Genomic DNA, 15,781 nt, shown 5'->3' on the forward strand with positions numbered 1-15,781 from the left:
GGTTTGGGGGGCACAGATGTGCTCAGGGCTGTTGTGATGGAGACCCTGAGACCCTCCAGGAGTTCTTCCCTTAGGATTCCACCACACAATAAATCAGGATTAAACATGGCAGTGAGACCTCAGGAAATGCTTTTTCCGCAGGGATCTCCCTGTGCCACCCCAAGGGATGCTCTGGGCTGTTCCCTGACCCCCTAAATCCTGTTTTTGCTGCTCCAGGGGCAGCAGTGCTGCTGCTGTGACCCCTCCTGCCCTGGCTGGATTTGACTCCAAGCTCAGGATCCCATTACAAATCCCTGAGCCCCCACAAATCTGCCAGGGGCAGGTTTAACAAAGTCAGATTATTCACACAGCCCTGCCAGGGATGCACTTCTGGAGCTCCTTGGGGCTCTCCCCAAATCTGCTTTGCCTGGAACCTTCCACCTGTTCTGCTATTCTTATTCTTCTTATTCTTATTCTTATTCTTATTCTTATTCTTATTCTTATTCTTATTCTTATTCTTATTCTTATTCTTATTCTTATTCTTATTCTTATTCCTATTCCTATTCCTATTCCTATTCCTATTCCTATTCCTATTCCTATTCCTATTCCTTTTCCTATTCTCATTCCTATTCTCATTCCTATTCTCATTCCTATTCCTATTCTTATTCCTATTCTTATTCTTATTCTTATTCTTATTCTTATTCTTATTCTTATTCTTATTCTTATTCTTATTCTTATTCTTATTCCTATTCCTATTCCTATTCCTATTCCTATTATTATTTATTTTTAATTTTTTTTTTTCCTGGGATATCCTAAACCCTGCTCCACCCATGTCTTGTCCCCACCCCCATGGGGACCCTTCTTCCCCTGCTGCTCCAACATGGGGTTTATTTTCTATCTGGGAAATTTTATTTTTTATGAGAAGAAAACCATATATAACAACAACAACAAAAAAACCCACACAGTAATTCAAGATCAGTTTCAAAGCATCGAATTTTTATGAATCTACAATGGAATAATGGAATTTAGGTTGGAAATCTTTAAGAAGATTGAAGCCAGCCCTTCCCCAAGGCCACCAGCATGTCCCCAAGTGCCACATCCACATGGATTTTAAATGGATTTTAAATCCCTCCAGGACCTCACCCCTTTCCTGATGACCTGGTCACCTTTTCTGGGAAAAAACTTTTCCTGATATCCACTCTTCTATTTTCACTCTCAATTACTCTGAAATCACCTTGTGTTAGAGGCCTGATGAGTTATGGCACCTTTCTTTCTCTTTTCTTCTACAAAGAATATTTTTTCTGCCTTTTCTGTCAAAATGCTAATTTGTGTTGTTTTATAATCACAAGAAATGACCAAATTCTCCTCTCCCATTGCTGTAAGGGACCAGGTCAACTGAAATGCTGGAGCCTGGTGAAAACTGGAGAAAATTTGGATTATTTTGGGTCTGGCAGGGACTTGGTTGCACCAGTGCAAATCAATAATAATGAGAGAGCTGCTCCTCTGAGGATTGCTGTGTCAGATCTGTGCAAAAATGTTGCTCAAGAGGATTTTTTAATAGCTGCCTTTATTTTTTGGGAGATCTTTATCCTTCCAATTCCTTTCTGGAAGAGTCTTTTTTCCATCAAGGTGGAAGAATAGCTTTAAAATAATTCCTGAGGTTTGATTGCCTGAATTTGCAGATTCAAAAAATAAAATCAAATGATGCTTTTTTTGGGGTTGGAGATTTGTTGCAAGGAGTTAAAAGTTCTTTTTGCTGGCACTGAGAGCTAAAAGTGGATCACTGGCCACGAGCCAAACTCCATCAGCTCCACAGAAATATTCAGAAGATAAATCAATAATTAACCCCCCTCTGCAAAAACAATCTGGGTTTGACTCCAGTTGCTCTGCAGTACCTGTTTCCTTTATTTTCCAAATGATTTTTAGGAATATTTCCAAGATTTAAGGAATTTTTTTTTTTTTTTTGGACACTTTGGTTTCACTCTGTAGCATATTCAGGATATTCTGAATAAATATTCTCTTTCTTTTTTCACCAGGGGTTCTGAATTTTCACCCACTGGGTGTTTTTACAGGGCAGGCTGACATGGAAAAGGGATTGGCATGGCAGCAGCACCTCCTGAATTTTGCTGGTTTTTTGACATCCTTTAATTTTCTCCATTTGTTCCCAACCATGTTTTCAACTCTCAGGGGAGATAAATGGCTTCAGATCCTGTTTATTTCTTGGGCTTCACCAGCAAAAAACATCAACAGCCCTGGAGCTGCAGCTCCCTGTGCCTTGTGGGGAAGAGAACTGCTTCCATCCAAAAATTCTCTGTAATTCCAGGGGGAATTAATTTGCAGATTTATCCCACTTGGGAATGGAGGAACCTTCAAACGTGGCCTTTGCATTTTCCAAGGGAGAGAAGCTTTAATTGCTGCTCTGTGGGCTGGAGGGAAGGAATTTGTTTTATTTCACTTTTTGGGAGCAGCTCCATGCCTCAACTCCCCAATCCCACTGTGAGGGTTTGTTTGGGAAATATCCCATCCTCCAGACCTGCAATTCCCCATTTTTATTTATAAACCTTCTACAGGAGCATTTAGGGTGTTGGGAACCATCTGGGAAATAATTCTTCATTAATTAATCTGCTCCTCATGTCACCTGCACATCACCCTCTGTCTCTGCTGCACTGGTGCCATAAATTTGGGGGTGTGAGTCAATAAATCCCCTCAAAATCCATAAAATCCTGAGCACAGAGCCCAGGGTGACAATGACAGGGATCCAGCCCAGCCAAGGGATTCAGGCTGAGCTGGTGATTTGGGTTTTGCAGCTTCCCTGAGGGACTGCAGGGAGCCCTTCCAGGGGATAAAGGGGATTTTTATTTTATTTTATTTTATTTTATTTTATTTTATTTTATTTTATTTTATTTTATTTTATTTTATTTTATTTTATTTTATTTTATTTTATTTTATTTTATTTTATTTTATTTATTCTATTCTATTCTATTCTATTCTATTCTATTCTATTCTATTCTATTCTATTCTATTCTATTCTATTCTTATTTATTATTTATATATTTATTATTAAAGAACCCTCCTGCTACCTTCCTAAACCCCCTGGCCCTTCCAGGGAATAAAGAGGAATTTTGTTCTGAGCCATCTCACCTTGCCCATAGTTATTATATGTTTTTTTTTTGTTTTTTTTTTTTTTGTTTTTTTTTGGTTTTTTTTTTTTTTTCATGTGGAAGGGATGGATCTGGGGTGGATCTGATGAGGTTTTACCTCCCTTCACATCCCAACCTGCACACCCAGAGCTGGAGTCCAGCCTGGGGATCCATCCTGAAATTCCATGAGGGTTTAGCTGAGCTCTGAGCCCTCCCCATTTCCTCTCCCTGGGGAATTCTGGGGGGTTGGGGTTCTTTTATTGATTTATCAAACCAGGAAATGTATTTGGTTATCTTGGATTTCTTTAACTGAGCTGCACCAGCTGCTGGTGACAGAGCTGCTCTGAGATGCTGCTTTGGAAAATTTGGGATTTGTGGTGAAAATCCATTCATGTGCTTGTGAAATCCTCTTTATTAAATTATTTTTTAAAGCCTTTAAACTCAAAGAAGTGAAATAATAACTGTCAATATGTCTGAATAGATTTCCTGGTGGTACCCAGAGCAGAATCTCCCTGGCTGTCAGTACAAGAGGAGCAGGAATTGTGTGGGTGGATCAGAGCACTTATCCCAAAATTATGCTCAAGTTAATGAACAGCCTGTCAGGGAAGGAAGGGAAATGTGATTTATGGGTGGGGACAACACCCTGCATGTGATGGGAAATTTGGGACATAATAGATGGAGGTGCACAGAGAATGGTTGGCATGGCTCAGAAAATCACATTTTATTTCTGGCTCTTTGCTGCTGGGATTGCTCCCTGGTTTGGGTATTTTGTGCAGGATGAGTTACATTGGAAAAGAAAAAAAAAAGGAAATAGTTCTGTCACTTCTGGAGGTGACAATGGGGGAAATTCCTGCTGGGGATCTCTGATGTTGGAGAAAATTTGGGATTTTCCTGTGTCACCCCATTCCACCCCTGAGCCTTTTTGGGTGTGGTTGTGTTATTATTGGAATCTCTATTAAATCCCAGAATTATGCTCAAGTTAATGAACAGCCTGTCAGGGAAGGAAGGGAAATGTGATTTATGGGTGGGGATAACACCCTGCATGTGATGGGAAATTTGGGAGGTGCACAGAGAGAATGGTTGGCATGGCTCAGAAAATCACATTTTATTTCTGGCTCTTTGCTGCTGGGATTGCTCCCTGATTTGGGTATTTTGTGCAGGATGAGTTACATTGGAAAAGAAAAAAAAAAAAAGGAAATAGTTCTGTCACTTCTGGAGGTGACAATAGTGGAAGATGCTGAAAATCAGGATTTTCATGGTTGCTCCTTCTCCTTTCTGCTTTGGGAAAATCCCTTTGGATCTGGAGGGTGCTGCCTTTGCAGGGTGCCTTTTGTTGCCTTTGAGGGAAAACCAGTCAGAAATTAAGATTAATTTAATTAGAGCTGTAATACAATCTTATTATTGCAACAGAGATTCCAATAACAACACAACCAAACCCAAAAAGGCTCAGGGGTGGAATGGGGTGACACAGGAAAATCCCAACATTTCTCCAACATCAGAGATCCCAAGCAGGAATTCCTGGATAAAGAATGAGGATTAATGTGGATTTGAAGCACAAAAACTCTGCCCAAAATCCCACAACTGCTCTTTTGTGCAGTCAGTGAAGATGCTCAGTGATTATATATAAAATAATAATAATAACAATAATAACAACAACAACAATAATAATAGTAATAATACAATAGTAATAATAGTAATAATATAGTAGTAGTAGTAATAATATAATAGTAATAATAGCAATAATAATAGCAATAATAATAGTAGTAGTAATAATAATAGTAATAATAGTAATAATAGTAATAATAGTAATAATAATAATAATAATAATAATAATAATAATAATAATAATCCTCATCCTAGAACTCCAAAATCCAGGCTGAAACAAGGGCTCAGCCTTGGAAGGTCACCCCAATCTGGTTTTTGGGTACTGCTGGTGGTGTTTGAAGTGTCACTCCTGGTGTCACTTGGGAATCTCAGGGCTTGGGAGGAATGTTGGATTTGTCTTTACAAACGAGCTGTGGGTAAATAAAACCAGCACTGAGGGATAAAAGGAACAATGGGATGGATTATGAATTGATGAATGGAATAAAAAGGAATTTGCCTTTACAAACAAACTGTAGGTTTGCTGAGAAATGAAATTGGATATTGGAAGGTGAAAGAAGCAATGAGGGAAATCATGAATTCCATAAGAATTAAAAATGCAAAGGAGGGTTGTAGATGAGAGTGGAATCTCAGGTGTCAGGGTTTGGGCAGTCTGTGCCTCTCAGGTACCTCAGCAATGGGGAAAGAGAGAGGGAAATTGGGATAAATTGGACCCTCCAAAAATCTGAGAGACCCCAGGGGAATGTCCCATGGCCTCTCCCTTCAGTGGAATAAAGGAAATGACTCCTCTGCCTCCTTTTTGGACATTATTCCCCTGATATTAACAGGGTTATTGTCCCAATATTTACATGGTTTTAAATTTGATATTTACAGGATTATTCACCTAATATTTACAGTGTTATTCCCCCAATATTTACTGATTTATTCCCGTGATATTTGCAGGTTTATTCCCCCAATATTTACAGGGTTATTCCCTGGATATTTAATGGAGTATTCCCTTGATGTTTACGGGCTTATTGTCCCAATATTTACAGGATTTTTCCTTTGATAGTTACAGGATTATTCTCCCAATACTTACAGGATTATTCCCCCAATATTTATAGGATTATTCCCCCAATATTTACAGGGTTATTCCCCCAATATTTACAGAAATATTCCCGTGATATTTACGGGATTATTCCCATAATATTTAAAGGATTATTAACCCAAAACTTACATGTGTATTTTCCCTAATATTTACAGGATTAATCCCTCGATATTTACAGGTTTAATCCTTTGATATTTACAGGTTTATTCCCCCAATATTTACATGGATTTACCCCCAGTATTTACAGATTTATTCCCCTGATATTTACAGGGTTATTCCCGCAAAATTTATATGGATATTTTCCCAATATTTACAGGATTATTCCCCCAATATCTAGAGGTTTACAGGATTATTCACTCAATATTTACAGAATTATTCCCCAATATTTACAGAAATATTCCCGTGATATTTACAGGGTTATTCCCCCAATATCTAGAGATTTATTGCCCCAATATTTACATGGATTTTCCCTCAAAATTTAAAGGATTTCCCCTCAATATTTACAAGGCTATTCCCCCCATATTTACAGGATTATTCCCCCAATATTTACATGGATTATTTTCCCAATACTTTACATGGATTTTCCACTAATCTTTCCATGGATTTTCCCTCAATATTTATAATATTTCCCCTCAATATTTACAGGATTATTTCCCCAATACTTACATAGCTATTCCCCCAATATTTACAGGATTATTCCCAATGCTTACATGGATTTTCCCCCAATCTCTACATGGATTTTCCCTCAATATTTATAATATTTCCCCTCAATATTTACAGGATTATTTCCCCAATACTTACATAGCTATTCCCCCAATATTTACAGGATTATTCCCAATATTTACACAGATATTCCCCTTAATTCCCAGGAGGAGAAGGAAATCTCCACCCCACCAGTGTGAGCACACAGGGAACATTTCCCACTTTTTATTTGCCACCTATAGAAAAAAAAAAAAAGGGTTTGGAGCCCCCAAAATGTCACATCTTTAGTCCACAAAATATTCTCCTGTCCCTCTGTGAGAAATGCTGCGTTTTAGGCTGACATGAAATATAATTTCTATATCAATATCATATAAATATATATATATATAAAAAAATAAATAAAATATATATATATAAAATTTCTAGATCAATATATATATAATTTTTATATCAATTTCTATATAAATTTCTGCTCTCTTTGCAGCAAGGGAAGCCCTATGTCTTTGACAGGGTGTTACCCCCTAACACCAGCCAGGAGCAAGTTTATAATGCCTGTGCCAAGCAGATTGTCAAAGGTAAGTTTTGTTTTTATTCATCATCTCCCCTCCAGGAAACGGAAAATTGTGTTTTTTGTGCCCTCCAGCTGTTTAAACTCTGAGTAATGAATGGCTGGATGTCTGAAAAAGAGTTTGGCATAAATAATTCCAAATATTTCCTTGTTTTTAAAAGGGTTTTTAAAGGGTCTGTGTGAAAAAAAAAATTAAAAAAAACCAGTAGAGCTAAAGGAATTGCAGCACTTGTTGTGTATTGTTATTCCACACAAAATCTTTTTTTTTTTTTTTTTTTTTTTTTAATATATGTTTTTCAGCCCAGGATAAATGTGGAATATTTGTAAAATGTTGTGGGAGGATGGAGAGTGGGGAAGGGATTTGCTTTCCATGGGAAAGTTTGTTTGGAATTTCTCTCACTTAGGGCTGAGTGATTTTTCTGGTTATAAATATGAGATTCAAATGCTGAGCTGTAAAATTGGAGAGATTTGGGGTGAAAAAGAGAAATATAAATCTAAAAATAGAGAGAAAAAAAATTAAAATTTAAATAAATATTTAAATTTTTTAAAACTAAAAATGGGAAGGTTTTGTGGTGTTCACCTTCAGGAAAAAAAAAAAGGCAGCTCAAAGGCAGAGAAAAAATTTGGAAAAACCTGGGAATCACTGAGAGTTGGAATTGGGGAAAAAAAAATTGGATTTTTAAAAAATTTTCCTGGAAATGACATAAAAATCCCACCTGATCTTGGCTCTGTGGGTTTTTTTTAAATCTGATTTTTTTTCCCTCATCCTCTGAAATTTTGTGCAGTTTTTTGTTTTTTTTTTTTTTTTTTTTTTTATCTGGGATTTTTCATTCTGGGTTCAGTGCACAGATGGTGGAGAAATGACTAAAGGTGGAAAAATCTTCCAGCAAAAATAACCTCAGGGCTGAGAGCTCTGCCTTGTTCTCACTGCAGAAAGTTTATTTTTAAAAATAAGATAAAGGTGGTTTTTTTTTGGGTTTTTTTTGGTTTTTTTTTGGTTTTTTTTTTTTTTTTTTTTGCTAATTGGGAAGGTAAATTGCTTATCTCTGCTTCCTCCAGCAAAATGCAAATATTGATGCAAATTCTGAGTAATTTCCTTACATAATATTTGATTAATCAGGTTATTTCCCCCTTACCTGGAAATTATGACCCTTTTTCCCCTTTTATCCGATTTTTTCCTCTTTTTTTTTTCCCTTTCCCCCCCCTTCATTTTCCCTCCTTTCTCCCCATTTTTTTCCTCCTTTTTTTCCTTTTTTATTTCAGTTCAAGCTATTTTCTCCCCTAATTTAACCAAATTTGGCAGGAAATATTGAAATATTGAAAAATTGAAATATTAGGAATGAACTCTTCTGGAATTACAACAAGATTTTTTAAAATTCAAATATTATTTATAATCAATTATTTAAATCTTTATTTCCTACAAACAAAAACAAGCAGTGTCTCTGTTTCTGTGAGCAGATGAAGATTCTAAATTAATTCAAAATATTAATTCTAGAAGGGCATTAATTAAGGTCTCTAACTTTATCCTTCTCTTTAAATTCAAAATTCCTTTTTTATTTTTCTGATATTTATTTTTCTTCTTTAATATTCCTTCCTGCATGCAGATGTAAATAAGGAGATTATTTGTGTATTTATATCAATAATATAATTTAATTAATATCAAATAAAGCATATAATACAATTTAATCGATTTAATTTAATGTATAATTTTTTTTTTTTTTTTGCCTGGAAGTTATTTATCTATTTAAAAAAAAAATTGGAAATTATTTCTCTATTTATTTATCTATTATTTATCTATTAATTGATACTGTGACACAGAAATAGAAAATAGAATGTGAAATTTAAAATAAGGAATAGCTGTGAATTTGTTGCATTTTCTCCAGGGTTCTGCTTTTTCTTTTATTATTATTTTTTTTTTAATCCCACAGATTCTCTAATTTAGATTTTTTTTTTCCTAAAATTAGCTCAATGTCTCATATTCCCCCCATTTTTTTGCACGAACTACTTCTTATTCCAGCTCCAAGGCTTTAAAAATGTTTAATAATTCAGCTTGAGGATGGCACAGAATAATTTTAATTAATTTTTTAAATTTTTTTCCTCCTTGCAGATGTTCTGGAAGGTTACAATGGCACAATCTTTGCTTATGGCCAGACCTCATCAGGAAAAACACACACCATGGAGGTAAAAATAGGGGAAAATTCAATTTATTTGGTGGGAAAGATGGAAAAAGGGATTTGGGAATGTTCAGATCCTTGGTTTTCACACAGATATCTAAATAAATAACAGTTATATCTAAATAAATAACAAATATATCTAAATAAATAACAGATATATCAAAATAAATAACAGATATATCAAAATAAATCCCAAATGTATCTAAATAAATCCCAGATATATCTAAATAAATAACAGATATATCTAAATAAATCCCAAATATATCGAAATAAATCCTAAATATATATAAATAAATCCCAAATTTATCTAAACAAAACAAAAATATATCTAAATAAATCCCAAATACAGCTAAATAAATAACAGATATATCTAAATAAAAAACAGATATATCTAAAGAAAACACAAATATATCTAAATAAATCCCAGATATATCTAAATAAATAACAGATATATCTAAATAAATCCCAAATATATCTAAATAAATACCAGATACATCTAAATAAATAACAGATATGTCTAAATATATCCCAAATTTATCTAAATAAATCCCAAATGTATCTAAATAAATCCCAAATATATCTAAATAAATAACAGATATATCAAAATAAATAACAGATATATCAAAATAAATAACAGATATATCAAAATAAATCCCAAATTTATGTAGAACAAATGGCAAGCAAAGCACAAAATGGTTTGTCCTTGTTTTAATTATGGGATGTTTGTGTTCTGGGGGGTCAGAAGGGTTTTCCTGTGGTTTGGGGTTTTTGGGGTCAGCTAGAAGAGTTTTCCTGTGGGGTTTTTTTTTTTTTTTTTTTTTTTTTTTTGGGTTTTTTTGGGGGTTTTTTTTAATCAGCTGGGTTATCTTGTGGTTTGGAATTTTTTGGGAGGTCAACTAAAAGGGTTGGTTTGGTGTTGCTGCCTCTCCCAACAAGAGAAGGAGCCACTCTGGGGGATTTTTGGGATGAGTTAATATCCAGTTCCTAAAAACCGGGGGAAAGTTGTGCAAATTAATGTGGAAAACAGATTTTTTTTTTTTTTTTTAGTTTCCTCCAGTTCTGGTGAGCTCCAGTTTGGAATATTTCACTGTATTACTCAAATCTCCATATCCCAGATTTTCCCCCAGCCTAAAATCAGGATTTAAAGCTTCTTGCCACTGCCAAATTCCCAAAATTCTGGTTGAGCAGGAGAAGCAGCTGGGGTGGGATTTTTGTTGTGCTCCATGGGAGGAGGAATTCCATGGGAGCAATAAACAGGAAATTTGGGATGGACCTCCCTCTGAGGAAGGATTTGGGGTTTTTTTTTTGGGGTTTTCCCACAGGGGAAGCTGCACGACCCTCAGCTGATGGGAATCATCCCCAGGATTGCCCACGACATCTTTGACCACATCTACTCCATGGATGAGAACCTGGAGTTCCACATCAAGGTACATGGGATGCTCACCAAATACCAGTCTTTATATTGATTTATATTAATTTATCTTGATTTATATTGATTTATATTGATTATTATTTATTTTTATTTATTTATTTTTTATTTATTGATATTTATTGATATTATTGATATTATTGATATTTATTGATATTTATTGATATTATTTATATTTATTTATATTTATCTATATTATTGATATTTATATTTATAATTTTATTTTTATTTATATTAATTTATATTGATATTTATTGATATTATTGATATTTATTTATATTATTGATATTTATATTAATAATCTTATTTTTTATTTATTTATATTGCTATTTATTGATATTTATTTATATTTATTTATATTATTGATATTTATTGATATTTATATTAATAGTTTTATTTTTTATTTATTTATATTGCTATTTATTTATATTTATTGATATTTATTGATATTTATTGATATTTATTTATATTATTGATATTTATATTTATATTTTTTATTTTTTATTTATTTATATTGCTATTTATTGATATTTATTGATATTTATTGATATTTATTGATACCCAGAATGCAGCCATGAGATATTCCAGCTAAATAATCTGCATAAACCTAAATTAGGGAAGGGTTAGGCCCTACTCTTCTATATTTCTGTTTCTTTCTGTGAGTCAAATCCTTTTATTGAGAAACTCATTCATTCAATTATTTTTTTATTTTTTAAATTTTTTTTTAAATTTTTTTTAATTTTTTTTTATTTTTTTGAGGACAATTGCCTCTCTTGGTTCATTCTCTCCTTTGGATTTGATTCAAGACAGGACAGCCACACGTGCTTCATTTCAAAGTTTAATTTAATTTATATTGCTGAGGCTTCTGGAAATGGAATGGTAAAGATGCTCTCTGGTTTTTTGGGGGGGTGAAAATCAATGTGCAATCTTTACAATCCTCAAACCTGACCCTTCTCATGGTGCTGCTGCACAGATATGGCAGGAGCTGCATTGCCTTGATTCAATTCAATATTTTTTGTCTCAATTTTGCTTATGTTACCAAAAAAAAAATAAAAAAAAGGAGATAAGGTTTGCCTGCAGGTTGTTTTTTTTTTTTTTGATAAATGGAGGAAGATCAATGGCTTGTAAATCATTCAAGATCCAAATGTGCTCCCATGTAAGATGGAATTCAAGCTGTGTGGGAGGTGGGGTTTTATTTTTAGCTTGGAAACACAGAGGCAGCAAGACATGAAATCAGCAGCATTTCAATCTGTGATGTTTGTGATTATTTAATCAGGTTTCCTACTTTGAGATATATTTGGACAAAATAAGGGACCTACTTGATGGTGAGTTCTGTGTTTCTTACCTGACTGAGTGCCTTGGCTTTAAACCAAAGCCTGGGGGGAAAAGTGACTTTATTAGGAGGGGATTAAATTGAAACTGGAGAATTTTGCAGCTTCAATCACCTGCTGTGCCTCCTGTGCAGAGCACGAGTTTGTCATGAATCAGAGCAAGGCAGGGCAAGGAAAACTGCTTAAAATTAAAAAAAATTAAAAAAAAAACTGGTTTAAAAATGCAGGAGGGGTTTTAGAATCATGCCTTGCTTCTGTCAGGCAGTTTAGTCTGGGGGAATCTGTTTTTTTCACAGTTCATGTCTCTAGCTCTGCATGCTGGGTGCTAATAAAAGTGAATTTTGTCAATCAGATGTGTCTGTAAGGGTAGGAATTCTTGTAAATGTAGAAATTCTTGTAAATTAGAAATCTCTGTAAATTAGAAATCTCTGTAAATGTAGAAATTCTTGTAAATTAGAAATCTCTGTAAATTAGAAATCGCTGTAAATGTTGAAATTCTTGTAAATTAGAAATGCCTGTAAATTAGAAATGCCTGAAAATTAGAAATGTCTGTAAATGTAGGAATCTCTGTAAATTAAAAATGCCTGTAAATTAGAAATGGCTGTAAATGTAGAAATCTCTGTAAATGTGGCTCTGAGCTGTTCCAAATTCCTGTCTCCTCTGCTTTGCCAAAACCCAGCTTAGTCTGGGTTAATTTAATTCACCCAAGCAATAAACAAAAAAAAAACCAAAAAGCTTTTGTGCCCCAAAGTTAAATTTGAATAAGCAGGTATGAGATTGACAGAGCAGGAAACAATTTCTGTGTGTCAGAAATATTGAAGGTTCACGAGTGGGGAGTGACTGCAGAATTCATTTACAAATTTCCAAGCCCAAAATGAGTCTGCCCTGCCTGGAGCTGACACTTTATTTATTTCTCCCCTCTGGAATATTCCTGATGATCTCCATGTTTTTCTCCAGTGTCAAAGACAAACCTTGCTGTACATGAAGATAAAAACAGAGTTCCCTATGTTAAGGTAAAAAAAGAATTTTATCCTCAGTTTTTCATTTTTTTTCCCCCCACAAATGCATTTATTTCCACACTTCTATTTGCATGCAGAGTGTTTGCTGAAATAATTCACCTCCTCTTTGAAGCCCTGGATGTTCAAGTTGTGTTGGTTCCTGGCTTTAAACAAGTTTCCTGAAATATTAATGGGCTTGAATCGTGTTTGTTTTATTTTCCTGACTTTGAACGTTGCCATTTTGTTAGGATGCTGTTAAATTTCAAGTGTTCATGTTCCCCTTTCATGTCAGATATGAAAGAGAACAACTTGAGGAATTTTGTTCTTTAATATTTTGCTGCTTGGATGCTGAGATCTCTCAATAGCTCAGAACAGATTGGTTGGGTTAGGGATTTGTTTTATGACTTTCTGGGCCCTCACTTGAATGCAATCTGCTTGATATGAACATATGTGAGCCTAAATAATGTATATATAATATTATTCTGTTTATTCTCAGCTTGAGGAGCAAAAAGAAATCGATAAAATAATTTATTGCATTGAGAGAGAAGGACTTTGTCTTGTAGTTTGGGGGGAAGAATTAATTTGGGTGTGAAATCTAACCCAAATTAGGAATGTATGTAGTATCATTCCATGTTTTCTGGGGAAAATTTCATTCTGTGTGTTTGGATGTCACTGAATCTTGAATCCTGTGGAAAAAAATTGGCTCCCAAGTTTCCCCTGAAGTCACCCCAAGGTGGTTTTGGGTCCATTGCCTCGGCCATGATCCCGTGGGATGGTGATGGTTCTGCTGATTGCTTTGTTCATTAGTGCTGAATGAACATCCCTGATTCCCTCCTGAACATCCCTGATTCCCTCCTGAACATCCCTGATTCTCACTTAACCATCCTTGATTCCTGCTTAACCATTCCTGATACCCATTTAATCATCCCTTATTCCCACCTGAACCTTCCTGATTCCCACTTGAACATCCCTAAATCCCACCTGAACATCCCTGATTCCCACTTGAACCATCCCTGATTCCCACTTGAACCATCCCTGATTCCCACTTGAACCATCCCTGATTCCCACTTGAACATCCCTGATTCCCACTTGAACATCCCTAAATCCCACCTGAGCATCCCTGATTCCCACCTGAGCATCCCTGATTCCCACTTGAATATTCCTGATTCCCACTTGAACCATCCCTGATTCCCACCTGACCATTCCTGATTCCCACTTGAACCATCCCTGATTCCCACCTGACCATTCCTGATTCCCACTTTTCTGTCCCCAGGGCTGTACAGAAAGGTTTGTGTCCAGTCCTGAAGAAGTTCTGGATGTCATTGATGAAGGGAAGGCCAACAGGCACGTGGCTGTGACAAGTGAGTGTCCCTGGAATTCTCTGGAATTCTCTGGAATTCTCTTGGAAAGCATTTTAACAGCAGCTGTTGTTACAATCTGTGATTTCAGACATGAATGAGCACAGCTCGAGGAGCCACAGCATCTTCCTCATCAATATCAAACAGGAGAATGTGGAAACAGAGAAAAAACTCAGTGGGAAGCTGTACCTGGTGGACCTGGCTGGCAGTGAGAAGGTAAATTCTCATTTTTCTGGGATTCCCACTGGGATCCCACACTGAGCATGGGAGGGTGGCTCACAGAGCTCTCCCCTTAGATTATCATTTATAAAGTTATTTAATTTATTTTTTTAAAGTTGGTATGGAGAAAGGAAGCAGATCAGAATTATTGCCATGAAAGAGAAGCCCCCAAAATCTGTTTTTATAATGGAGTGAGTTGAACCAGTGTATTATTTACCTTCTATATTTTATATATCTTCTGTATTTTTATATACATTCAGTATTTTTATACACCTTCAGTATTTTTATATATCTTCTAGATTTTTATATACCTTCAGGCTTTTTATATACCTTCAGGATTTTTATATATCTTCTGCATTTTTATATACCTTCTGTATTTTTATATATCTTTATTTTTGCATACCTTTAATATTTTTATATATCTTCTGGATTTTTATATACCTTCTGCATTTTTATATATCTTTATTTTTGCATACCTTCAGTATTGTTATATACATTCAGTATTTTTACATACCCTCTGTATTTTTCTATACCTTCAGTATTTTTATATATCTTCTGCATTTTTATATACCTTCTGTATTTTTATATATCTTTATTTTTACATACCTTCTGTATTTTTCTACATTCAGTATTTTTACATACCCTCTGTATTTTTACATACCTTCACACTGATGTCTGTGTAGCTGAAAAAAGGAATGTAATTCTGATATAATTTATCAAATCAGACATAATTAACTTGCTTGTATTGTCATGTCCTGTTTCTATGGTTTTTTTTGGTAATTATTTCACATATTAAATGAATTAAATACCATCAGTTAATGCAGTTTTCAAGTCTACTCACAGCTCCCAGAATCTTGATTGTGGTGACAATTTCTGCTTCCCAATGGGGAAAAATAAACCCCAGAAAATGCCTTTTATCTCTTTAGCAAAAGATTAATGGTTTAGAACAGTGCTGCAATGCAAAAATGTTTCCCAGTTCTCATTCTGATGTCTTCTGGAGCATCCAAAATCAGCTTTATTGGGATTTTGGGTTGCTCATTGCAGATGTTAATTGATAACCCAGGGGTGCAATGCAAAAGTGATTTGTCAGAGTAATTAATCAGGTTAATATGATTGCATGGAGGTGTTAAATTAAAATTGCAAAGTGAGGGCCTGGACAGGCTCTGAAAAACCAACTTTTGTGCTTTGTTATGT

The 15,781-nt window shown here is 34.8% G+C and overlaps 1 protein-coding gene across 1 annotated transcript in view; it reads left to right on the forward strand.

Moving 5' to 3' along the window:
- KIF5C (kinesin family member 5C) overlaps positions 1 to 15,781 on the forward strand; it is a 63,286-nt gene that overhangs the window by 13,928 nt on the left and 33,577 nt on the right. Inside the window, exons 2-8 of the mRNA XM_056496443.1 lie at positions 6,995 to 7,085; positions 9,186 to 9,259; positions 10,575 to 10,679; positions 11,958 to 12,006; positions 12,970 to 13,025; positions 14,284 to 14,371; positions 14,460 to 14,584. Coding sequence (XP_056352418.1) covers positions 6,995 to 7,085; positions 9,186 to 9,259; positions 10,575 to 10,679; positions 11,958 to 12,006; positions 12,970 to 13,025; positions 14,284 to 14,371; positions 14,460 to 14,584 — 588 coding nt within the window. The remainder of the gene's footprint in view (positions 1 to 6,994; positions 7,086 to 9,185; positions 9,260 to 10,574; positions 10,680 to 11,957; positions 12,007 to 12,969; positions 13,026 to 14,283; positions 14,372 to 14,459; positions 14,585 to 15,781) is intronic.

The sequence above is a fragment of the Oenanthe melanoleuca genome, chromosome 7 (assembly GCF_029582105.1).
Source record: "Oenanthe melanoleuca isolate GR-GAL-2019-014 chromosome 7, OMel1.0, whole genome shotgun sequence".
NCBI lineage: Eukaryota > Metazoa > Chordata > Aves > Passeriformes > Muscicapidae > Oenanthe > Oenanthe melanoleuca.